Source organism: Lottia gigantea (genome assembly GCF_000327385.1).
Source record: "Lottia gigantea unplaced genomic scaffold LOTGIsca_38, whole genome shotgun sequence".
Taxonomy (NCBI): domain Eukaryota; kingdom Metazoa; phylum Mollusca; class Gastropoda; family Lottiidae; genus Lottia; species Lottia gigantea.
Window position 1 is genome coordinate 2,189,445 of NW_008709295.1, and position 25,760 is coordinate 2,215,204.

Below are 25,760 nucleotides of genomic sequence, written 5' to 3' on the forward strand. Positions count from 1 at the left end.
CACCAAAGATAGCTAACTTGAATTATCTCCGACCATCCATTGAACGATTTCAACGAAATCTTAGCTGCACATATTTTTTTTCGAAACCACCCCCTACGTGGTGCTAGAATTCCTAATCCACGTGGACACCCCCTCAGGCCGCCATCCATCCCGAAATATTGAAAGCATTTGCGAGTATGAATAGCCAAACAGTGAACCTTTCCATAACACACGAAAAGCATAATCTCACACGAGTGGAACGTGAAGCGTTAAACTTACTCAAGAAAGACGATAGCATTGTTATTAAAAAGAGTGACAAAGGTTCATGTTGTGTCATTCTGAATAGGGAGGATTACGTTTCAGAAGCAGAGAATCAACTGAATAATCCTAAACATTATGCCATTTTACCGAAACCAATTTTCAAAGAAACTGCTATCATGATTAACAATATTCTTGCCGATTTAGTCAAAACTAGTTATCTCAAACAGAAACAATATGACTATCTGTCTGCCAAACCTGATAGTCGCGAGAAACATTTGTACACTTTGCCTAAAATCCATAAGAATCCAACCAAGGAGTGGTTTATCTCGAATAAAATCCCTAAAGGCAGCCCGATTATATCTGACTGTAGGAGTCATATGCAGTGTCAGAATACATTGATCATTTCTTACTACCTCTAGCATGTCAACATCGCGCCTACCTTAAAGACACAACCGATTTTGTCAATAAAATAAAAAATCTTCGAGTTCCCTCTAATGCTATTTTAATTTCTATCGACGTTTCTTCTATGTATACCAATATCGATAACAATACTGGTCTAACGGCAGTTCGTAAAGCTTTTAATAGAAACCAAGATCCAAACTGACCCGACGATGCAATTCTACAGCTTTTAGAGATTTGTCTTAGTCGAAACGATTTCACATTTAATTGTAAAACATATTTACAAACTTCAGGGACAGCAATGGGCAAACGATTCGACCCTTCGTACGCAAACCTTTTCATGGCAGAGTGGGATCGTGAGGTGTTGCCCCTCTGTCCATTTGACCCACTTTTTACGGACGTTTTTTGGATGACATTTTTATGGTTTGGACTTATTCTATCGAACAGTTTTGGGAATTCTCTGAAATTCTCAACAACCACCACCCTTCTATCAAACTAACCGCAAACGTGAGTGACAAAAGCATAGACTTTCTCGATACCACAGTCTTTAAGGGAGATTCCATAGCAGAAACAAATAAACTGGATATTAAAGTGTATTTCTAAGAAACTGATACTCATCAACTCTTGCACAGGAGCTCCTTTCACCCAAAACATACCTTTTCTGGTATAATTAAGTCACAAGTTTTACGATTTCATCGAATTTGTACAAGATCTTCTGATTTCAACCAAGTCTGTACCATTGTTTTCTCAAAACTGAAAGAGCGTGGGTACTCTAAACGATTTTTACGAAACATAAAAAATTGCACAGATAGCAGTACTTTATGCCGAAGTACCTCCAGGTTTAAGAAGTGCTCCATGTTTGTCCAGTAGATGCAAAACATGTCCCTTTATATCAGAAACTCATTATTTTGTAAGCAACTCTACGAATAAAAGGTACCCGATCCAGGAACATCTAACATGTGAACATTCGAATGCAATATATTTAATTTCATGCAAGAAATGCCCCAAACAATATGTAGGAGAAACTAAGAATAATTTACGAACTCGCTTTAATGCTCATAGGTCAGACATCAAATTAAAGAAAGACGAGCCTGTTTTTAATCATTTCAACCTCGACGACCATTCAATAGACGATCTCACCCTAATCCCAACTGAGCGTATAGAAATTGACTTGCCCGAAGATGAAACTACCAAATTCTGTCAATCTAGGGAAGCCCATTGGATTGAGACATTGAATACAGCAAGACCTATAGGACTAAATATTCATCATAATGTAGGCATAGCACCCTTTGTTGTCCCGTTTAATACAACCAGCAATCGAGCAAGCCAGATAGTTCATTCCCACTATAAGGGCCTTCAAGAGAAATTCCCCCATGTCTATAAGCAGAAAATGATAGTTGCATATTCAAAAAATAAGAACTTAAATGATAATATTGTTCATAGTAAACTAAAAACAATCAGTACATAACAGATACTATTTTTTCTAATTTCGGATCAGAAGAAAACACAATATCAAGACCCTTAATCCTAATTTCTAAATAAAGTGTCTGCTCCACCCTAGGCCTGTACATTTGGGAGAATCAAACCCTCCCTTCCCCGAAATCTAATTATTTACAACATATTAATTTCACATGTTCCTATCAACATGAATCACCTAGTTTAGCGGCATGGGGTAATTCATCTAATCTACCAATGAATTTGAGAAAGATCATAGATGTAGACATTGCTAAATACACTAAAGATAACTGGGAATCTTTAAGACACGAATGGGGACCATATGCAAAAAGGGACACCCTATGTCTTGGAGCTTGTTTGATAAAATATAACCAAGTCATGAAAGAAGTTGTAAACCAGAATATATCAAATAATCTAACAGCTCCATCTTTAAAGGGTTGGTATTATTTATATCATTATGATAAAGAAATGGTTGAAGAAGAATGGTATGAAAGAATATAAAAAAAGTTTATTCACACACTAATACTTTTATAAGAAATTTTATCAGACGATCTATTAAAGGAGGAAGAGTTTCAGCAAATAGAAAATCATTTGAAACGAACAAAATGGATGAAATTTGTAATGTATTAAAGGAATTCACAAAGTGATACCGAAAGTATTTCACGAAGTGATAACATAATTGATTTATTCAAAGAATACAGTGCAAGCACAAAAGACAAAACAGAAGTTAATTCAAAACTTTAAAAAATAAACTGCAATAAACTAATGGCATTTGATGCTAATGGTTTATACTCTTCAGCAATGTCAGATTTAGACAGTGAATATCCAAAAGCAGAAAGTGGAAGACCGTTTCTACCAGAAGAAGAAAAAGAAATTGTAAAACTCTTCAATAAACAAAAATTTAGCTATTTTAACAGTGTGGTTTGACTATCCCTAAAACATGTTCTTCCAACCGATACCAGCTAAAGATAAAATCACTTTCACGAGTAAAGAAGGTAAAAAGGAAACTGGTAACAAAATCAGGTTCAGAAATGGTTTCTGTCACGACGTTTTAACATCGGTTGAAATTCAAGAAATAGTTAAAGCCGGTGGACGAATTATTAGAATATTAGATGGTATAGTATACGAAGAAAATTTTAAAACTCCATCATATAGAGATTATATTTTAATTTTGAGAGATCTAAGAAATAAATATAAACGAGAAGGTAATATTGTTGGTAGTAATTGCATGAAATTATTAGGTAATTCCTTGTATGGTAAATCAATTCAAAAAGATATATTCACAACTAGACATTTATGGAATGAAGCAATTTACAGGCTAACTTTGATTCACATATTAAAACCTATGAGAAAATTAATGATACTCAATATATTGTTGAAACAGAAATTGAAGAACAAGAGATTACTACCGAAGATCACTCAAGTAAATCTACACGACTAACACCTAGTCATTTGGGATCATTCGTTTTATTTCACAGTAAAAAAAATAATGAACAATTTCATTCACGTGATTCATGGATTTTATAAACCCGAAATATACTATACCGACACTGATAGTTTGTACATTTCATCCAACAATTGGAAAAAACTAAACAGAGCTGGTTTGGTCTCCGAAAAAAACTTTTGCAAAGGTAAAAACGATTACGGTGATGGTGGAATTATATTTGGTTTATATTTAGCACCAAAAGTTAAATACAATATCATTCTAACTTTTGATGGTGTTTTAAAAGAAAAGAAAACATTTAAAGGTTATTCTAATAAGATAAGTGTAGAAGATTACATTCAGTTAGCAAGCGGACATGATGTGTCGAATGAATTTAAGAAATCATGGGAAAAAAGTTTCACCAATGGAGTTGTAGAGTGCATACATATACACGAACGCAACCTCACAAGTCATGATAAGCTATTAAGTCATATCGAAGGTGCTCAAATAACGTCACGTCCTTCTTAAGTAATATGGCCGATGACCAGGTGGCATTTCATTTATCCTGTGATTCTTTTGTTGATTTTTGGAAGTTTGGTGGTTGACAATTTTTTGCCCGTTCCCGTTCCCGTAACCATTTCAGTTACTAGCTCTCGTTTTTATTCTGTATTTTTAAGTCCATTATCGGTGCGATTGTATGTTTGTTCACCTGTACAGTTGTCTACAATTGGGATGATTAAAACTTTGATGAAAACGTCTAAACGTTACCTTTCCCTTATCCAGTGGTGTGCATGTTAGTGGGTGAAGGGGACGCATCGACAGCATCTACATTAATATCAACAAATTAGACCAGGTATGGAGACACAGGATAGTGAAAGCCTCCATGAAGGAGCTGTGAACAGTAATAGTTCCAGTTCAGAACTTAAGTTGCATACAGAGAATTTCGAAAAGGTTTTGAAGTCTATGTCGAAAGATATACAGTATAGTATGCTTACTGATGACGGTTACGACCACATCTTTGACCTGTATAAAAAATGGTTAGAAGTTTTAGAGAGGTACCAAGTAACCCATCACCAGTACATACAGATAATAGAAGAGGCAGATAGACAATCTTACCTCTACGATCATATTGATTTTCAAATGGAAATTGATAGTGGCTTAAGTTAAACAAACCTACACCGCCTGATGTTAAACCCTCTGACAGTGTGTCTCAACTCAGCAGAAGTAATTCATCCTCTGCTTCCTCCAAGAATTCAGATTGGGTAAGAGAAGAACAAAAGAGGATAGAACTTGTTGAGAAAAGAAAGGTTTTAGAGCAGAAACAGGAGCTTGAAATAGAGAAACTGCAAATTGAACAAAAGGAAAGGAAACAGCGTGATAAGGAGAAACTCGAAATGGAGAAACTTCAGATTAAGCAAAAGGAAGAAAAGATACAGATGGAGTCAGATATTGCCGTTGCTGAAGCGAAATCAGCTGTAAGCTTAAGAGCAGCAAGCCATCATAGCAGTAATAGATCAACATCCTCAAGGAGACATACTCAGAACATCACACAGATACCTATAGAAGGTATAAGCATACCTACTGCCCAACTCTGATAAAAGGAAGTAAGTGACAAATTTGAAAAAAATGGTTTTTTGAGTTAATCATAGAAAAGGAAGTATGTGCTATCGAATAAAAATAAAAATGATGAAATTTTCTGATATTTTTAATCATTTAGAGAAGTGGTAAATGTCAATATTATTTTTTTCATCATAAAAACTTTTCAAATTTGCATTAGTATGCTTTCGCTTTAAGACATGTTTCGTAAATTGAAAAGTAACATTATTTGGTGTACAAGCACATGCATGGTTTTGTTTTTATCATTACAGCGGTGTTGTTGGTGACCAAAATGATTTATCATCTCGACCTTATGAGAATTCAGATACCAGGAGCCAAACTGAAGAGATTGAAAACACACAGTTGTCTGAATTATTCAAGCATGATATTGAAGACGGACATATTTTTCCGTTGTACGACGCATTAAACCTTGATCTTCCAATTCCTATGGAACAAAATGATCCCACTACAACTACTGCTGATGAAGAAGTTCATCTTCAAGATGTCACGGTTCAAGATGTTGATATGGGTAACTACTCGTCAGATACAGACGAAATTGAAATATTGACGATGAATAATGAGAGATTCACAGGAGGACAAGATTGTTGAACAGGATCAAAATAAAATTCAGCCAGCTTGCCAAGAAAAGCCTCAAATCACTGCAACTGAATCAGCAGTAAAACATCCATTGCTTGAACCTTGTAAATGCAGACGGAAATGCTTAGAAAAGATTTCGGAAGAAAGGCGTAAAGAAATTTATGATCAATTTTGGGCTTTATCTTATCATCAGCGTCGAATCTTTATTCATACAAATGTTAAGCCTTTTCCTAAAAAGCGTCAAAGGAGCGGCACTTCATGAGAACGTGAACGAAAATGGAGTCGTTCATATTCTTTTCATGACAGCAAAGTAAAGGTCCAGTATGTGTGCAAGCAGTTTTTTCTAAAAACCCTCTGGTACAGCTCAGATAAGATTCATACTATTACGTTGTCATCTGCTGTTTAAATGATCTTTTACCACCTCCAGATAAACGTGGGAAACATGCTCCGACACATAAAATGAGTGATAATACCAAAAACCTCATTACAGATCACATTAACTCTTTCCACCCTGCCATCAGCCATTACAGACGCGAACACGCCCCTCATAGGAAATATTTATCCCCTGAACTCTCCATTAAAGAAATGCATGATGATTTCAAGACAAAGAATCCAGGAATTGCTTGCTATGAGACTTATCGAAAGTTTGTCTCTGCAATGAATATCAGCTTTGCAAAGCTTGGAGAAGAAGAATGTGAAGACTGCATCCTCTTCAAACAACACATTCATGATAATCAAGATACAGCACAGTGTAGTGTATGCCAAAACCACGCAGTTCACCTTTCTAGAGCTTCTATCAGTCGAGATAAGTATCGCGAAGATGTAAATAAAGAGCATGTTGATGGTAGCATGTTCATCTCCGCTGATATGCAAAAGATTATTATGTTGCCAAGAATTCCAGGAGTAAAGTCATGTGTCTTTACCCGTCGACTTGTTCTGTTTCGCCCCTTTAGGAGGAAGTCAGACAAGTAAAAACAGAAAACCGGTTGGCATTGTGTGGAATGAGTCTACCTCTGGTCGAAATGCTGAAGATTTGGCAAGTGCCTATATCAAGGCTATGGAAGATCCACTGTATCGTGACTTTTACATTTTGGACTGATAATTGCTGTGCCCAAAATAAGAACTAAACACTCTACACGGCTATGGTTTGGAAAGTTAACGATCCAGCTGGGCCAGAAAATATTAGTTTCAAATATTTAGAAAAGGGACACACTTTTATGTCAGCTGATTCTTTTCACGCACTAACAGAAAAGGGAATGAGAAAGAAGAAAAACACATATGACATGAATGATTTTAAAGATGTTATAAATTATGGAAGAGCAGTTGAATGGAATTTGATGATTTTATTAATTTCAAAAACGGTGTATCAAGCGCTTTGTTTACCTCAAAGCCAATATTGTCAAGTATATGCGAATGTAGCTTCAAGAGGGGTTCCTCCAAGATCTTCTGGAAGAATTCCTTTGGTGACAATGAATTTCAGTCGGGTGAATTTCTGCAAAAAAGAGTAGCTTCAAAACTTCTAGAAGGTATATCGTTCGACAGAAAGGTAGCAGACAGGGGGTAACAAATTGTAAAAAAATGGATATAATTACAAATGTGCCCTTTAATGCCAAGCAATTTCTGGGATAGCTTGTTCGTTAACGACGAATCTGTTGACATGATTGACAAAGACTAAAAATCAAGTCTACTTCTACTTTCAATTTGATTATAGATCAGTTGGTTTGCTTTGTTCTATGCAGAAAAGGCATCTTTTCATAATGAAATTTGTACTCATTTATAATTGATGCAATTCCTCATGTAAAGAGTTCATTTGCTGCAACCTACGTATTTCCAAATTGTTGTTTTGGATTTCTAGTTTTGTTTTGCAGTTAGTACTTGTTTTTGTATTTTTTTTATTATATTAAAATTGACAAATGTCTTTTATTGAACTCGTTTAACGAAAACTAATTTCAAAAGGCAAAAGTATTTCTAGGCCGATGAAATGTTACTTACTTCCTTTTGACATTGTGTTTTTGTTTAAGTGGTATAATGCAATCACAATGACAAAGAGAAGCAAGTAGCACTATTTCTTCAAAAAGTCATCAACAAACATTTTAGCTCTATTTTTTTAGTTCCTGGTGATAATTGTTTGCCTAATCAAATCTAATATCTTTACTTGTGATATAAAAAACAGAGAGCAAAGTCCCAAATGGTTTTTCACTTTTACTGAAAATCTCAATAATGCGACATACTTCCTTTTGTCAGAGTTGGGCAGTATAGTGAAGGTTTCAATAAAACCCTTATCCAGTCATTGAAGCGTCCTGTAGTTGACATCAAGAAATTTGGAGGTGACCCTTCAGAATATCTCTGTTTTGTTAGACAATTGAACACTCAAGTTTTTGCAAACTGTAGTACAGATAAAGAAAAACTTAAATATTTGGAGTCTTTTACTTATGGTCATCCGAATAAAATAGCAAGAGGATTTTCCTATCTAGGTGGTGAAACTGGCTTTACAGCTGCAATGAAAGAGCTTGGTGAGAGATATGGTGATCCTAATCATATTGCAGAGACTTACATCAATCGTGCACTGAACTTTAAGAAGATTAAATCAGATGATCACGTGTTACTTGATGACTTTGGCATATTTTTGAATGAATGTTTATATGCGGTAAATAATATTGATGCTATGATAGTTATGAATTACCCCAAGAATATCCAAACTTTGTTGTCCAAGTTACCTTTTTATATGCATGATAAATGGAGGGGGTTTAAAGATAATATTAAGGGTGAAACTGTTAGTTTTAAGCACTTTGTACAATTTGTTAAGAAACAAGCTAAGAGGCTAAATGACCCTGTGTATGGTAGGGATGCTATGGCAAGTGCAGACAATTCTATTAGTAAGAGTCAAAAGGATTTAAAGGTCAAATCTAAGCCTGTTACAGGTAAAGTTTTTAACACCTCAGTAACTGATGTAAATTCTGACGGTATCAAATGTAAATATTGTCATTTCAATAATCACTCCATTAGTGAATGCAGAAAATTAGCTAAACTCTCAAGAGACGATATAGTTAAGTGTGTATCTAGAGAAAAACTATGTTTTGGATGTCTAAAATCAGAAGAAGAGTATGCTGGAATAAGCAAAGTTGTAGTAAGAGTAAACTTAGACACCCCACCATCCTACATAGTGATTCCTTAAACAATTCATTAGATAGTAATAATTCTAAGGCTGCTAGTTCTATTAGTACAGATGATAATTCTACTGAGAATAATAATAATAATGATACTAGTTTAAGTCTAGAAACTAAAATTAATAGAGTTAAGGCTTTTGTCTCGATGGAGGCCGGTGACGATAGATTTTGTACTATGCCTATTGTACCCACTAAGGTTGTACATGGTTGTAAGACCATCGACACCTATGCCTTTCTGGATGTTGGAAGTTCAGTTTGCTTTTGCACTGAGAAACTTTTAGGCGACCTTGGAATAAAGGGAAAGAAAAGCAAATTATTATTAGAAACTATGAATAGTGAATCCACCATAGAGGCATCGGTAGTCGAAGGCCTTCAAGCATTTAGTTATAATTTAAAAGATTCTGTTTGTTTGCCAAAATGTTATTCAGTTCATAAAATACCTGTTACTGTAGATCACATTCCAACAACCGGGGATCTTGTGCATTATTCACATTTAAGGGATGTTCAGGTACCCGAAGTAGAATGTGGAATAGGCCTTATTATAGGTACTAATATAGCAGATGCTTACACCCCTTTAGAAATAAGGATAGGCCCTCGTGGCACACCGCATGCGACAAAGACAACATTAGGTTGGGTCTCTTGGAATGTGTTTAGAGAGAATTTTAAGTCATATTCAAATGTTATAAATAGAATTAATATTCGTGCTGCAAATTTATCATATTTATATAGATTAGTTCAAACAGGTTTAAGTTTAGATTTTCCTGATCACAGCGTTTATGAACGCCAAGAGAATTCAGTCTTGGACAATTTATTTGTAGATAAAGTTAGTAAATCTATTGTCAAAGATAAAGAAGGTCGTTATGAAATAGCATTACCTTTTAAGAATTCAAATGTTTTGTTACTAAGAATTATGATTCTGCATTAAGTAGATTAGAAAGTTTAAGACGTAAACTTAATAAGGATGTTAAATTTCGCGATGACTATGTTAAGTTTATGAACTCAGTTCTCGAGAAAGTGTATGCCGAACCGGTACCAGAATCAGAGCTTTCAGTAGATCGCGATAAACTATGGTATATACCACATCACGGTATTTATCATAAGCAGAAACAAAAACTGTCAAGGTATTACGCTTAACGATGTTTTGCTAGCAGGACCGGATTTAGCCATTAGTCTATTAGGCGTATTAATGAAATTTCGGTTAGGTAAAATAGCCTTTATGGCCGACGTGGAAGGAATGTTCCACCAGGTTAGGGTGCCAGTTAAGGACCGCTGCAGTTTGCGCTTTTTGTGGTGGCTTAATGGTAACTTGTCATCTGAAGTCAAGGAATATCAGATGACCGCTCATTTATTTGGGGCAGTTTCATCGCCTTCATGTTCTAATTATGCATTACAGCAGACTGCGCGCGATAATGTTGACCAGTTTGCGAAAGACGCAATTCATACTTTGTTAAATGAGTTGAGGAAAATGTTGCGGTTAATTTAGTTCAGAATTTGACCGAATTATGTAAATTAGGTGGTTTTAGATTGTACAAGTGGATTAGTAACAGTAATATTGTTACCGACTCGATTCCTATAGAGGAACGCGCTGATTACACTAATCCCACTCTTGGTGAAAATGATCCCGTTATTGAACGGGCACTTGGAATAATTTGGGAAGTATCTTCAGATTCTATAACGTTTAAAATTAACATAACTAATAAACCGTTTACGCGAAGAGGTATTTTATCAATCGTAAGTGCGGTATATGACCCACTCGGTTTAGTAGCTCCTGTTATATTACCTGCTAAGCAATTACTACAAGAATGGTGTCAAAGTGGCCTATCTTGGGACGAGAAGATATACGATAAACAATTAGTCAAATAGCATACTTTTCTTGAAGAGCTACCGTTGTTAGAAAATATAAAATTACCTAGGTGTGTAAAACCTAAAGATATGCAAAATGTAGCTTCAGTTCAACTTCATCATTTTAGCGATGCAAGTGAGACCGGGTACGGAGTCGCATCGTATATTAGGTTCGTTGACAAATACGGAGTTATTTCGTGCACTTTAATTCTCGGTAAATCGCGAGTAGGACCTCTTAAAAGGGTGACTATTCCTCGAATGGAACTTGCGGCGGCTACGATTTCCGCACGATTAAACTCAGTCATTGTAGAAAACTTAGGGTGTCGTATAGACAATGTGTACTTTAGGACAGATATCACAACCGTTTTACGTTACATCAAAAATGAAGAAGCTAGGTTCAAAACATTCGTGGCTTACCGTGTAACTGTAATTAGGAATCTAACAGATGTAAATCATTGGCGCTATGTAAGTACACGTTCGAATCCTGCAGATCATGCATCGCGGGAACTATCGGTTCAACAGTTAATTAATAGCAATTGGTTAACAGGACCGGAATTTTTGTGTAAATCTGAGCAATTTTGGCCGGACAAAGTTAACGACTTTGATAAATTATTGGATATCATTGACGATCCCGAGATTAAGCACTCAGTTGTATGTGCTGTAGTTAAATTAGACAATCCAATAGATAAACTCATTTGTTATTATTCTAATTGGCAACGCTTAGTTCGTGCAGTAACTTTGTTAAGACTTCTTTTTCGTAAATTCGCAAATCGTATATTTAAGCGAAATCCTAGTGAGATTTTACTTTCTGTTGAAGAACTCGAATGTTCAAAACGTTTACTAATTCAACGTGAACAATTTAGATATTTAGGGGATATTATTGAAATATGTGAAAATAATTCTCAAAATCAAAACGTTAAAGTCTTAAAGGCAAAGGGTATAAGTAAATTGGACCCTTTTGTGAGTGAAGGCCTATTGCGGGTAGGCGGACGCCTTTCAAGAACAAATTTGGACGTAGATGCAAAGCACCCAGTGTTGATTCCAAAGGTCTCACCTATTTCTAACTTAATCATTATAGACTCACATTCGCGTGTAGGACATTTGGGTAAAAATGCGACTTTGTCTGAAATACGTAAAACTTATTGCATAATTGACGCGGGCATATTAATTAAACCTATTCTTTCAAAATGTGTGTCATGTCGCAAATACAGTGCCAAGCGATTGCAACAAAAAATGGCCGATTTACCTCTAGAGAGAGTTATTTCTGGAGAAGCCCCGTTTTCTAGAACAGGAATGGACTATTTTGTCCCGTTTGAAATAAAACGTGGTAGATCCGTTGTTAAACGGTATGGAGTTATTTTTACGTGCCTAAATAGTAGGGGCGTTCATTTGGTGGTAGCAAATTCGATGGATACCGATTCGTGTATTAATGCTATTAGGAGATTTGTCGCTCGTAGGGGTATGCCAAAATTTTTAAGATCAGAAAACGGAACCAATCTGGTAGGCGCCCAAAGAGAGTTAAAACAATGTATTGATAATTGGAATCAAAATCAAATTTCTAAAGAATTGGGTCAAAAGGAATACAATGGGAATTTAACTCACCGGCAGCCTCGCACTTCGGGAGAGTGTGGGAACGTTTAATACGTTCAGTTCGCAAAGATCTTTGTGCTCTCGAACACGATCAAGTTCATCGTTTGGACGATGAAAGTTTACATACTTTATTGTGCGAAGTGGAGCAAATAAACTAGTGTCCAAAAGAAACGATACCACCTGTTTGCAACGACATAAAAGAAAAACTAAACAATGCAGAAGTTTAGGATTGGTGTTATGCTTTTGAAAAATCCTTTCACAACATCTGTACAAAAGTTTCATTTCAATAAAATCTGTACAACCAACATGACAAGCCTTTAAAGATGGGTGGGGTCGAAAAAAGAACATTTCGTTAGAGCACTGATCACAGAAACAACGGGAAATGTCACACCACACGTCACAAAGTCAAGTCAGTAGCGGGTATGTCCACCGTGAGCATCAATGCATGCCAAAACACGCCTACGGACTGATGCCGTCAAACGTCTGATGACGTTGGGAGTGATTCGTTGCCATTCCTCGAGGAGACATCGTTCCAAGTCCTGGACGTTGACTGGAGGCACACGGCGACGTCGGATTTGCCGATCGAGGTGGTCCCATAAGTGCTCGATGGGATTCATGTCCGGTGAACATGCGGACCATGGCAAAACCTGTACTTTGGCGTTGGCAAGGAAGTTCTGTGTCAATCTTGCTGTGTGTGGCCTTGCATTGTCATGTTGGAAAAGGAGTCCACGAGGCTGTTGCTGAATAAAGGGCACCACAACAGGCCGTAGGATGTCATCAATATAACGCTGTGCATTCAGGTTTCCACGAATTACGACAAGCCTCGTTTTGACGTCACCACATATGTCACCCCAAACCATTAACCCTCCACCTCCAAACGACCTGTTGGATACAGTTAAGCGCCAAACGTTCACCAAATCGTCGGTATACAAGCTGCCGTCCATCGTTTTTGAAGATGAGGAATCTGCTCTCATCAGAGAACATAACACGTGCCCAGTCCCGCCGTTGCCAACGTCGAACTCGCCTGGTCCAGATCAGTCTGTTGTTCCGGTGTCGAGGCGTCAGGAGCGATCCGCGGTAGGGATGACGTGGCCGGATACCATACTGCCGTAGTCTCCTGTAGACGGTCTGTCGACTGATCCTGTGTCCCAGTGCTGTAGCCGCCGTGGACGTCGCTGTTACGGTGCGGTTCCTCAGGTGTAATACCCGGATGTAACGATCTTCACGGAGCGTGGTTACTCGTGGTCTTCCACTCCTGGGCCTGTCTGACGTCTGATCTGTCTGACGTAACCGCTGCATCAACCTGGTGATAGTGATGCGTGCGCAATCCAACCTTCTGGCGACGTCGACGTGTGTCGCTCCTTGTTGGACCATTCCAACGGCTCTCTCTCTCTCGATGGCTGTCAAACGTGGCATATCTTGTGTTCTTTTTGTTGCTGTGATATCAACGTGTCTGGTCAGCCTTTTTATACAGTTTTTATGCACGTGCAGAACATGCTAGAGAGGGAAATGTCACTTTCACGAAATTTACGTTTTTTCCCCGGAAGTAATGACGTGTTCCCGGTATTTTTATCGACTATGCTGTGTTTGGGATGTGCAATAGGAATTGGCATGTTTTCATATTAGACAATTCACTTAGTAAAAAACAATTTTGAAAATAAGTTGGTATCGTATCTTTTGGACACTAGTTCATTAAATAATCGACCTATAACAAAAGTACCAGAAACTCCTAACGATTTAGATGTATTAACTCCTTGTCATTTGTTAAATGGTTATAATAATTCTTCATATTCTCCTACTTTGACAGATAAAACTGATCGTTATGCAAAACGGCGTTGGAGAAGAATCCAATATTTATGCGATCTTTTTTGGAAAAGATGGACACGAGATTATCTTACATCATTGCAGGAACGTCAAAAATGGCTTAACCCAAAACGTAATATTAGCGTTAACGATATTGTTTTAGTAATTGACAATCATATTCGCAATTCATGGTCTTTAGGTCGTGTTATTGAAGTCATTACTGATAAAAATGGTTTAACTCGTATTGCTACTATCAAAACGCAAGTTGCAACTTTAAAGAGACCTATTACTAAGTTAAGTTTGGTATTAGAATATGATTAAGATTAAGGTTTAAGATTTTATGTATACTACTGTAAGTTTGTTAATCCTTTACGTAGAAAATCATCATGGTTTTAGTTACACCTTTCATTTGTATTAGCTTTCGAAATTTAGTTAAGTTTGTAATTGTTTCCACTATGCTCACACAATTAGGAGGCCGGATAATGTAGAGTGCATACACATACACGAACGCAACCTCATAAGTCATGATAAGCTATTAAGTCATATCTAAGGTGCTCAAATAACGTCACGTCCTTCTTAAGTAATATGGCCGATGACCAGGTGGCATTTCATTTATCCTGTGATTCTTTTGTTGATTTTTGGAAGTTTGGTGGTTGACAATTTGTTGACCGTTCCCGTTCCCATTTCAGTTACTAGCTCTCGTTTTTATTCTGTATTTTTAAGTCCATTATCGATGCGATTGTATGTTTGTTCACGTGTACAATTGTTTACAATTTGGATGATTAAAACTTTGATGAAAACGTCTAAACGTTACCTTTCCCTTATCCAGTGGTGTGCATATTAGTGGGTGAAGGGGACGCATCGACAGCATCCATATGGGTAGTTAAACCAAAGGATGATGATAAACAAACTAAAGTTTTTAAAAGTTATTTGAATAATGTTAAAAGAAAACCACCAAACAGTGAAGGAATTATGTATCCTTACAACGACAAAGATGAGTATACTTTGGATGAAAACTATGAATTTGATGATTTTGATTATCTTACTATTCAAGAAGAGAATGAAGATCTATTTGATTTGTTTGTAAGGAAGTTGAATGACAATTTCTTCGTTGCCAAAGTCTATGAACCTGTTTTTACCGTCTTTGATTTCCAGATTTATATCTTTGATCATGAAAGAATTGACTGGTAAATAGGTCGTTTGAAACGGTTTCTCTATGATTCTATATTCTATCGGCACTGTAAAAGTCGGTATGCTGTATATGATTTGGCGTTTGTGCTTGTTGAAAAATCCACCGTTGATCAAATTACAGTGAATGTGGATCACCTCGATGTCGTTCTCGATGTTGGCCTTGTGTGGCGCCAATGTCGATTGCGCGTATATTCGTTTATCGAACCCTAGTAACGCACTCAACGAATTTTCTACGTTGAAATCGACTTGACTGTTATTTCTCAAGATCAGTTTTATTTTGTTCAGATTCATATTACCTTCGAATTCGATATTGTTTTTACCGATCACGCTTCCTACGTATTCGGATAGGTAATCGTTGATGGCTACGTATTCGTAGCTTCCCGATAGTAAGCTTATGGTTTTGAACGTAACTCCGTTATCCGTCGATATTTTTAGTTGATTGTTGTTTTCGTTGATATTTCTAATGGAATTGTAAACGGACAAATACTTTAATCCCAGTTCGTACTGTTTATTGCGATCGAGTTCATACTCGTAGTCTAGAGACAATTTGATGTCTGATTTATTCGAGGTTATAACGAATAATTGTTCTTTATTGGACATTTTTAATGACGTTTATATAGTCTTTTTTAGTGATGATTTTTTTCTGCCATTGACTTCATTGTATTGTCTGTCCGATCGATGACCTTCCTTCATGGCCGCTAATATTACTCTTAATCTGTTAACTTGTTCCTCGTTGTTGTCGGATAAAAACGTTATACCTTGTCCAGATGCCACAATATCATCGAATTCGTCTATTTCTTGTATGATTGGATAATCTTCTGCATAATCATCTACCTCCTCTTCCTCAATAACTTTTGTTATATATAAATCAACTTCTTTCAATCTTCTTATTTCGGGTCCTGACTTTCTGATCGCATGTAGAAATTTTGAGTATGCTACTAAATCATGTAATAGGCAATTTCAACATCCCCGCCATTCATTAAATCTATTAACCCTTTTGTTAATGTAAATATAAAGTCTTTTGTGTCGATTTTGAATTGTGGTGAATTTCCACTAAATCTTTTTCTAAATCCATTAAACAATAACCCCTCATCATCAACGATTGGTGAAATACTCTTTGGTAAATCTGGGTCAGGGTTTGAAAAAAGACGTTTTATATCATCTTATGTCTGAATACCCCCATATTCAATCGGTTTGGGATGAGGTTCTATACGAGATTCTAATTTCTTTTTGATATCCTCTTGAGTCTCTAACATTGGTTGAAAGAGAGTCTGTAGATTTTCCGTTAATACGAGTTGCAATCTGTTATTTTCAACTTGGGTCTTTATTTTATTCTTGGCCTCGATGTATTGTTTGTTTCTTTTCAAAACACCATTCCAATCCGTCATTTAAAAAAAATAAAATTAACATATGTCGATCAGAACTCTTTCTCCCGCAGGTTTTCTAGTATTAACAAATACATATCCATGATCATCCAGGTTTCTCCAATGAGCTTTACAAACCTTTTTAAACGTGTCTCTATCCATTCCGTGATTTATAGACTGAATGATTTGCGATAAATCTTTGTCGTTTAATTCCAATAATAAAAAACAATTTGCGTTCTTTCTGATAAACATGGCGTCCATTCCGTAGAAAGATTGGGATTGGTATATGCAGTGACAGTTGTGATGTCTTCCTTTCGTGAAGAATTCTTGTTGAACGGTTTGACTTTTTTGTGCCACGCAGTCGTCAAAGACAATCTAGTTCTTTCGGTTTTAGGTAAGTTTAAATCGTTGACGTTTTTAGTCAGAAACACTTTAACGTCGGTCGGTTTTAGAGAAGGATTCTTTTCTTTGATAAAGCCGTCTAAAATGTCTTTTATTTCCGCGTTCCCTTGCAAGTCTTCGTTGCTTTCGTAGTAGTGAAAAATGTCTGGAACGTCTTCTTTCGAGACGTATTCCAAAGCTTTGAGAAACTGATAATAGGTTGTTCGGGAGTAGTCGTGTAAATATACAAAGACTCGAAATTTAAAATGTTCGGTGTTGTCAACATGTTACAAGTGGGGTAAGTCTTTCCACAACCCGAAGATCCGCAAATGCACATGAGCATGGGGTTGCTAGGAAATATGTCCGAAAGTTTGAATTTCTTGCCCATTTTTATTTATTACATTTTCGTACCAAAAATCACCCCGTTGCCTTTATACTTTGAAAGAAAGATTCCCTCGCCCGAACGTATGTTTTTAAAAAATATGGCGCTACCCTTGTGTTTGACTTTTATTTCTCTGGTGTCGATATTATCTATTAATTTGCTTAATCCCTCTTTAACGGTTTTCTTGATTTCTTCGCCAAATCTTTGTCCGAATTCTTTAACCGTCCCTAATATATCTCCTCGTGCTTCTCTTTCCATTGCCAAATTGTGTCTACGTGCTTCGGCGTCTGCAGCGGCTTCAGCTTTCTTATCGTTGACAGCTTTGGCTATCCCAGCAGCCCCACCAGCAGTTGCGCCTGCTGCAGCTAAACCAGCAAAGATTAAAGGTAAGAAGGTAAAAATCCACCTTTTTTAGTTACATTCTCATCAATTCTTTCCCAAGTCTATATTGTCTCTGACTTTGCAATGTTTGTACTTATCGATAATCTTTTGGGTTATATGCACTTTTTTTACCGTTGTAAGTTATTAGAGTCGGCGAATTCGTTTCGATAGCTTCTATTATTTTCATAACTAAAGTTTCTGGTTTCATTTTTGAAGGGTGTTTTTTTAATTCAATTCTTATCATTCTTCTATCTAATATTTTAATCAAATGTTTTGCTTCTTCCAGCAATAAACAGTAACCGGTTACTTCTCCTTGTGTTTTATCGATGTGAATATTTATGTTTACCCCTGTTTTGAAAAGATCTTCTTGATGAGCTGACAGATCGAAACAAAAGATGGATGATTGAGTGAAAAATCTGTGTATTCAAACTGAGGAGTATTTCCAAACATTTCGCACATTTTTTATAGTTTCTGTACAATTCGTTGTAATCTTTTTTGGAAGGATCAATTGTCAAAGGTTGATTGGGATAATTATCGTTGTTCAATCTGACTTGAACTTTGCGAATGATGGGATCTTGAGTGTGGTTCAATGCCACTCTGAAAATGTTGTTGTTTGTCTGAGAGTCTGGTAAGTTTTTGAAACCGACCATTAGATATCTCGCTGGTTTGACGGTGTTGGTGATAGGCCACGTTGTAGATTCTCCCGTTAAAGTCATGCTACTTACCGTGTTACGACGAAGAAAAGCAATTTCGGTGTCTTTGGTTAAAGAGTTGAATATTTTTTTTTCACTTCTATGGAAGGAGTGATTACCGGTATGTAAAGTGGATATTCGTTATTTCCAATTTTGCGTCAGAGTTGTTTTCACCAAAGAATATCTTTTTGTCGTTGATTTCTCTTTGCAAATGAATTTTATACGGCAAACTAAAACAAAGCAGGGCGTTCGCTTACGTCCATATTTAGACCCCTTTAAAATCGGAAATAGGTATCTGACCCCAAAGGTCAACAGATAGACAAGGTCACAAATTATCATCACAGTAAATATGAAGGTTATCAAAGGTCAAAGTCATGAGATATACACCTTCAAACTTTGACAAAAACAATCCGGTCGTACAAAAAAGGCAAAACCGAAAATGAAAATTCTGTCCACTACAAGTTTTAGATAAACGGTCAACGTATCGTTTGATACCAGAATCAAGTCAATCAGATAACAAATAGTTCTAAAATAGCAATTTTTGCAAAATAAGGGAAACCAAGATGGCGGCCCATGTTAATAAAAGTATAGTATTATTAATTACTGTTGTTTGTGTAATGTAATATAGAGTACAATAAACAAAACCCGGGCAAAATCTGTCGATGAATACGCACTCTAGAGCCCATTTCCGGAATTTTGCGATCTCGCTTCCGGTTGCGCAGAAATTTTCCGATTAACATTCATTAGGTAATTTCCCTCGAGTTACGAACGGTGGTGAAGTCCGTTTTTTCGTATCTGTTGTCGTTTCCGAGAAATAAGCACCCGGGTCCGCGGAAAAAAAACTAGAACTGTTCAAATAACAGTACTGATGCAGGGCGTGTTACGACATTCAGGTACATACGAAGATGGTCTATTGCAATTACATTGATGTAAATACTTGTCTGTATCTCTAAATGAAAATATGCGAAAGTGCGTAGAATTTAAAGTATATTGACTAAGAATAAGTGAATGTTTGTCAATTAATAAAGACCAAGTTTGATGAAATTCGGACAAGAAATAAGAAAGTTAGTAATGTGCATGCGCACAAGAAGAATTCAATATTTCCATCAAATTTAGAATTTGATTATACACATACATATCAAGTTTGATGAAATTTGGATAAGGAATAAGAAAGTTGGTAATGCGCATGCGCACAACGCAATTTCTATAAATTCATCAATTATTTAGAATTTGATTATACACATACATGTATACAAAGTTTGGTGAAATTTGGATAAGAAATAAGAAAGTTGGGAAATTAAGTGGGGGTATACCTTTAAGGTCCTTCCGTAAGCTCAAATTACAGTATAACATGGTTCAATCCATCCCAGAGCTTATTTATATATTATAGCGGGACATAAAATATATTAAACAAATATAAAAGGGGATGTGGCATTTTGATATTAATTAGAGTTGACAGACCGATGACAGCGTATTTAGACTACAGTAATTACACCATGTTAAGTGAATGGATCTTGAATTTGCTTGCAAGGCATACATGTTATATATCACTGGAAAGCTCAGGATCTCAGCATTATGAATCCGAAAATAATATTGCTGTATCTTTATTAAGTCACCTGTTAGAAGGCTTTAAAGATGCAAACTCAACTTTTAGTGACACCTATAAAACCAGAACCACGTGTCGGACATGAAAAATATTAACATCATCTAAAAGCCGTAGTCGGTATTAACGATTACTGTAAATATCAACATCATCCAAGGTACAGTTCTTGAGATAGAAGCGTTCAAAGTTTTATGAAAATTGCAACATTTTTTAAAATATGGCTTTGACATTATCAAGTGCGATATTATTTGAAACCATTAAATAAGTACATAAATAATCTGAAGGTGGTAGCATGCTAATACAATTAGGGATTAAGATACAGAACTGCAAAAGTGCAAAATTGGCCATATTTAGACCCCTATAAAACCAAAAGGTGTGGTTTGACCCCAAAGGTCAAAAGGTCATAAGAAGGTCAAGGTCAGCTATTATCATCATGGTAAATATGAAGCTCATCAAAGGTCAAGGTCGAACGCCCTGCAAAAAAAATAGTCATTTCCAAGAACGCTCTGAAATAGAACTGTACTAATAACAGTACTGATGCAGGGCGTGTCACGACATTCGGGTACATACGAAGTTGGTCTATTGCAATTACATTGATGTAAATACTTTTCTGCATCTCTAAATGCAAATATCCAAAAGTGCCTGGAGTTGACGAACTTTCTGATAGAAATTGGGGAGAATGGTACTTTAACGGACATGTCAAACTCAGGAATTTTATCTATACTGACATCTCATTAACCAACTTAAATATGCATGTTACATAGACATGTTGTATATCACTGGAAAGCTCAGAATCTCAGCATTATGAAATCGAAAGAATTATTGCTATATCACTATTAGGCTACGAGATACAGCACTGCAAAGGTTCAAAATGGACCATTTTTAAACCCCTATAAAATCGAAAATAGTTGTCTGACCCCAAAGGTCAAAAAGTCATGAGATATTCAAAGTCACAAATTATCATCATAGTAAATATGAAGGTCACCAAAGGTCAGGGTCATGAGATATACGCCTTCAAACTTTGAAAAAAAATATCCGGTCGTACAAAAAAGGCAAAGCCGAAAATCAAAATTCTGTCCACAACAAGTTTTAGATAAACGTTAATTCTATCATTTGACACCAAAATTGTTCAAATCGAATAATAAATAGCTTAAAAATAGCAAGTTTTGCATATTGAGGCAAACTAATATGGCGACCTATATGCTACTTCCAGTACGAATTTTTTTAGTTGTAACACTTTGTATTTGTGACACTAAGCTTAATCGTTACGAAAACAAAGCAGGTAAAAAAGTAAATTCGAAAACAAAGCTTACGAACGCCCTGCAATGACATTTCGATAACAAACTAGGACTTTGCTAAAAAAAACCTAGAACTGTTCTAATAACAGTATTGATGCAGAGCGGGTTACGACATTCAGGTACATACGAAGATCGTCTATCGCAATTACATTGATGTAAATAGTTTTCTAAATGCAAATATCCAAAAGTGCCTGGTTTATTGCAGGGCGTTCGTAAGCAGACGCCCTGCTTTGTTTTCGTATTGATTTTTTTTTTTTTTTTTTTTTCGTCCAGCGCAGGCCGGTTTTCTCGGAAACGGCAACAGGTACGGGAAAACGGACTTAGTGGCGTTTCGTAACTCGTGGCTAATCCCAGCTTAATTGTAAAACGAAAATTTTCTGAGCAACATTACGCAAAATTGCAACAAACGGAAAATGGACTCTAGAGGGCGTTTTTATCAACCGATTTTGATCGGGTTTTCTGCATCGTATTTCTTGTAACAAAGGACAAAATATTAATGATAGCAGTTGCAAAATTTTCGATTTTCGAAAATTCGTTCAATACTTTTTTTTGCCGTAATTAATCAGGAAATACTATTTCGGTTGTAGTTTGGTGGATTGACTTGAAACTCACATGGTGTAGACTGCCAACATAGTGGAATAAAAGCACACATTCAAAAAAATTTTATCACTTCCGGTTTCGATGTTAGTACTTCCTGTGGTATCACTTCCGGTGAAATTGAGTTATGTCCAAAATAAAATATGCATTATATTATCAGCCTTAATACAAACTTATTTAACTAAATTTAACTTAACTTTACTTATTTGCCTCATTTTCCAGAAATTGCTATTCAGAGGCCATTTATCATCCGATTTGCGTAATTTTTATGTCATACGATACGTTTATTGTCTGTCTACAAAAAATGGGAAGCATAATTTTGATTTTCGGTTTTGCCTTTTTTGTACGACCTGATGTTTTTTTTTCAAAGTTTGACCTTTGGGATCAAACAACAACTTCTGGTTTTATAGAGGTCTAAATATGGTCAAAATGGCATTTTTGCATTGCTGTATCTCAAACTCTAACTGATTTAGCGCCATACCACTTTCAGATTATTAATGTACTTAATGAATGGTTTCAATTCATGTGGCATTTGATGATGTCAGTCACATTAATGGAAATTTGCAATTTCCTTAAATCTTTAAATGCGTCTATCAAAGGAACTTGGACTCGGATGACGTCGATATTTACATTAATGTTTACTATTGACTTCAGCTTTTACATGATGCTAATATTTTTTGTGTCCGACAATGCTGAGATCCTGCGCTTTCCAATGATATATAACATGCATGCCTTACATGCAAATTCAAAACCCCATTCACTTAACATGGGGTTATTATTAGATAAATCGACAAATGAGCATCAGAGGCAAGTTACTTCCCTTTATGACAAGATAGACGGCGCTACGAGCGACACAGACCTAGAAGTCGTTTACCCAGCTTCGGCCACTAGTAGTTACTAGATGCCGCCGTGTTGTTGTTCTGTGCCACTATGTTCGAACAGAGGAGGACATTCGTTTCCAAAGGATGAGGGGTTACGAAAGAAATGGATCATAGCCATAAAGCGTGACAAGTGGAAACCAACAACAAACAGTGTAGTATGTTCAGAGCAATTTGGCCGGGACGACTACATATCTACGCCTTTCTATGGTGGTAAGTCCAAATTTTCTGTCAGTGTCACGGTTCATTGGGAGCAATAATCAATATTAGATTCAATATTAGCTAAGATTATCGTTCTGGTAAAGTTTATTCCATTAAGTGGCGTATTTGTTCAATCAAAAACTTTTCCATAAGTAAAAAGTCAGTCCGTAATATAATACACTTCCTGTTTACCTTTTTTGTTTTATAAACAAACTTTATGTTTCTGAATTTTCTGCGAAAAACTTTATCTTTGCATCATTTGCTCATGTAATACAGTTACGGGAAGGCATATTCTGGGTAGAACTATTGATTATTGTTCGTACAGTCTTGTCTGTAATATAATGTAGCCTACCTACATCGAACGGAAAAATGAAATAGACCTAGATCTATCCCTAAGTCTAAACTAATAGTTCTTGTGATGGAACATGATATTGATAGGGCTATGCCTATGTGTTTCGTGAATATGATTAGGCCTTTGTTAACAATAATATATATGAGTAACCTACTATTATTTCTCATATGAAATTGAATTTATAACATAACCTACAGTACAAAAAAGGAGTGTTTGTGTTAGACTTGTGCTGATAAAAAAACACACAGGGATTTTCAAATTTGTTATTGGACCCTATTCAGAATCATTGTCCCATTAAAGTATTGTCTTATATACCAGGTATATTGATTAGGATAAGCTAGTCATTTAAAATTTGTTTCAAAATTTGTTTCAGGTATACAATCAGGTTGCAAAAGATTGAAAAAAAAACAGCTGTGCCAAGTTTGTTTAAATGGACGAAAGTAAGGAATGGAAGTGATGAAAGAAGAAAACGGATAGAAAGAAGAAGTAATACTGTAGTAGCTTCTAGTAGCAATGTTGTTGGTGATAATGGTGAAGATATATTTTATGGCTGTATGGACAATATAGGTTTACAAGATGATGTAATTGTAGAACGTTCAATTTCAGATGATTTTAATTTTCAAATCCCAGTTAATGTTAATGCCGAAACTGTTGAAACTGCAACACAAACACTTCCACTCAAACAATATTATTTCTCTTCAGAAAATTTTAAAGATGATTCAGCAGGAATTCATTTTTATACTGGTTTAGAGTTTTATGCAAAATTTTTAATGGTTTTTCAGTCATTAGGAGCTGCCGTTCACCATCTACGTGCTGCTCACAGCTCTGGAACTATATCTATTTTACCAGCTATTGATCAATTTTTTCTGACTCTTATTAAATTTCGTCAGCATAAAACTAATTTTGAATTGTCTAGAATGTTTGGAATTTCAGAATTTTCTGTTTCAAATATTTTTATTACTTGGGTTTGTTTTATGTTTAAACAATGGAGTGAGCTGAATATATGGCCACCTAGAGAGGTTGTATATTACTATTCTCCCAAGGATTTTAAATCTAAATTTCCAGCCACAAGGTGTATTATTGATGGAACCGAAATACCGATTAAAAAACCTAAACCCCCATTAACACAACAAGCAACATTTTCAACTTATAAAAACCAAAATACTGTAAAAACTTTAGTTTCAGCAATACCTGCAGGTTTAATTGTTGATATCCCAAAAGCTTATGGAGGTAGTACAAGTGATCGTCAGATTATTGAAAGAGGGGGTCTTGTATCTATGTGTGACCCAGGTGACTCTATCATGGCAGATAAGGGATTTAATGTTCAGGATATTTTTGCTCCCAAAAATGTTACAGCGAACATTCCTTCATTTTTTAGGAAAAAACAGACTTTCAGGTAATATTGTTTTAAAAGATAGACGTATTTCAAGCAAGCGGGTGCATATTGAGAGGATTATAGGTCTTGGAAAAACATTTAAGATTTTAAAGTCTCAATTAAACAGCACAGAAACAAGTCTTTCTTCTAAAATAATATATAAAAATTCATTGAGGAATGCTTCTTTAAAAAATTTGGTATAAAATTCCTGTAGGTTGTTAATCATAGAAAATATAAATTCGTCATCTCGTTCCACTCTAATAATCTTAATATCCCTAAGAGTAAAAACAATGAAATCACACCTCTTTCTTTTGGAACACAACACTTGCCCTTGAATTTGAAAAAAAAGTATGCTTTTTGTCTAAACTAAAGGAACCATTATCCTCATGTAAATATGGAACAGATGAACTTGATATAACTTTATCCTTGGCAACATAAGGAAACTTAACTTCAATCACAGTTGAGTCATTGATAAACCCATCAGGTGATGCTGCCAAGAACGGGAACTCTTCACAAACAAAGATTCCACATCTTGTGACCTTATTTTGAGAAATGTCTTCGTACTTTCTAATTGCAGCATCTTCATACTTCCTCCCATGGAGAATTGGTGCTGTTCTAATATCTGATGGTTTTATCAATGACTCTGCCAATCTTTGAAAATTAGTTCTGTCTGTGGCAGTACAAATTCTACCAAAGTTTGATGATTGAATTCTCTTGGATCGTTCCTGAAACCATAACTTATTCTTGCTCTGGCCAATTGTATTCTGTTCAATACTTTTAACAATTAGTGAATTAATATGAGAAATGTGCATATAGCTCTAACCCCTGAGCTATCTGATCTTAGAAAATACAATGACATTGACAATGAATACAACTTTTAGAGAAGTAAATATAAATTCTTTAAAATATAAAGCCCAATAAACAAAAAAGGAATATGAATTTAAATTTGCATT

General features: G+C 35.8%; 3 protein-coding genes across 3 annotated transcripts; 2 read left to right on the top strand and 1 right to left on the bottom strand.

Moving 5' to 3' along the window:
* Positions 1-3,034: 3,034 nt before the first annotated feature.
* LOTGIDRAFT_163256 (hypothetical protein) lies at positions 3,035-5,722 on the top strand (the record flags this gene model as incomplete). Its single annotated transcript, XM_009059315.1, has 3 exons — positions 3,035-3,299; positions 4,371-4,572; positions 5,386-5,722. The coding sequence occupies 3 exons, from the start codon at positions 3,035-3,037 to the stop codon at positions 5,720-5,722; spliced, it is 804 nt and encodes a 267-aa protein (XP_009057563.1).
* A 17,317-nt stretch (positions 5,723-23,039) lies between these two features.
* Positions 23,040-24,832, top strand: LOTGIDRAFT_163257 (hypothetical protein; the record flags this gene model as incomplete). Its single annotated transcript, XM_009059316.1, has 2 exons — positions 23,040-23,092; positions 23,806-24,832. 2 exons carry the CDS (start codon positions 23,040-23,042, stop codon positions 24,830-24,832), a joined length of 1,080 nt encoding a protein of 359 aa, XP_009057564.1.
* A 400-nt stretch (positions 24,833-25,232) lies between these two features.
* LOTGIDRAFT_99740 (hypothetical protein) lies at positions 25,233-25,541 on the bottom strand (the record flags this gene model as incomplete). Its single annotated transcript, XM_009059317.1, has 1 exon — positions 25,233-25,541. A coding segment is annotated over one exon (309 nt), but the record flags the coding sequence as incomplete, so codon positions are not given.
* Positions 25,542-25,760: the final 219 nt, after the last annotated feature.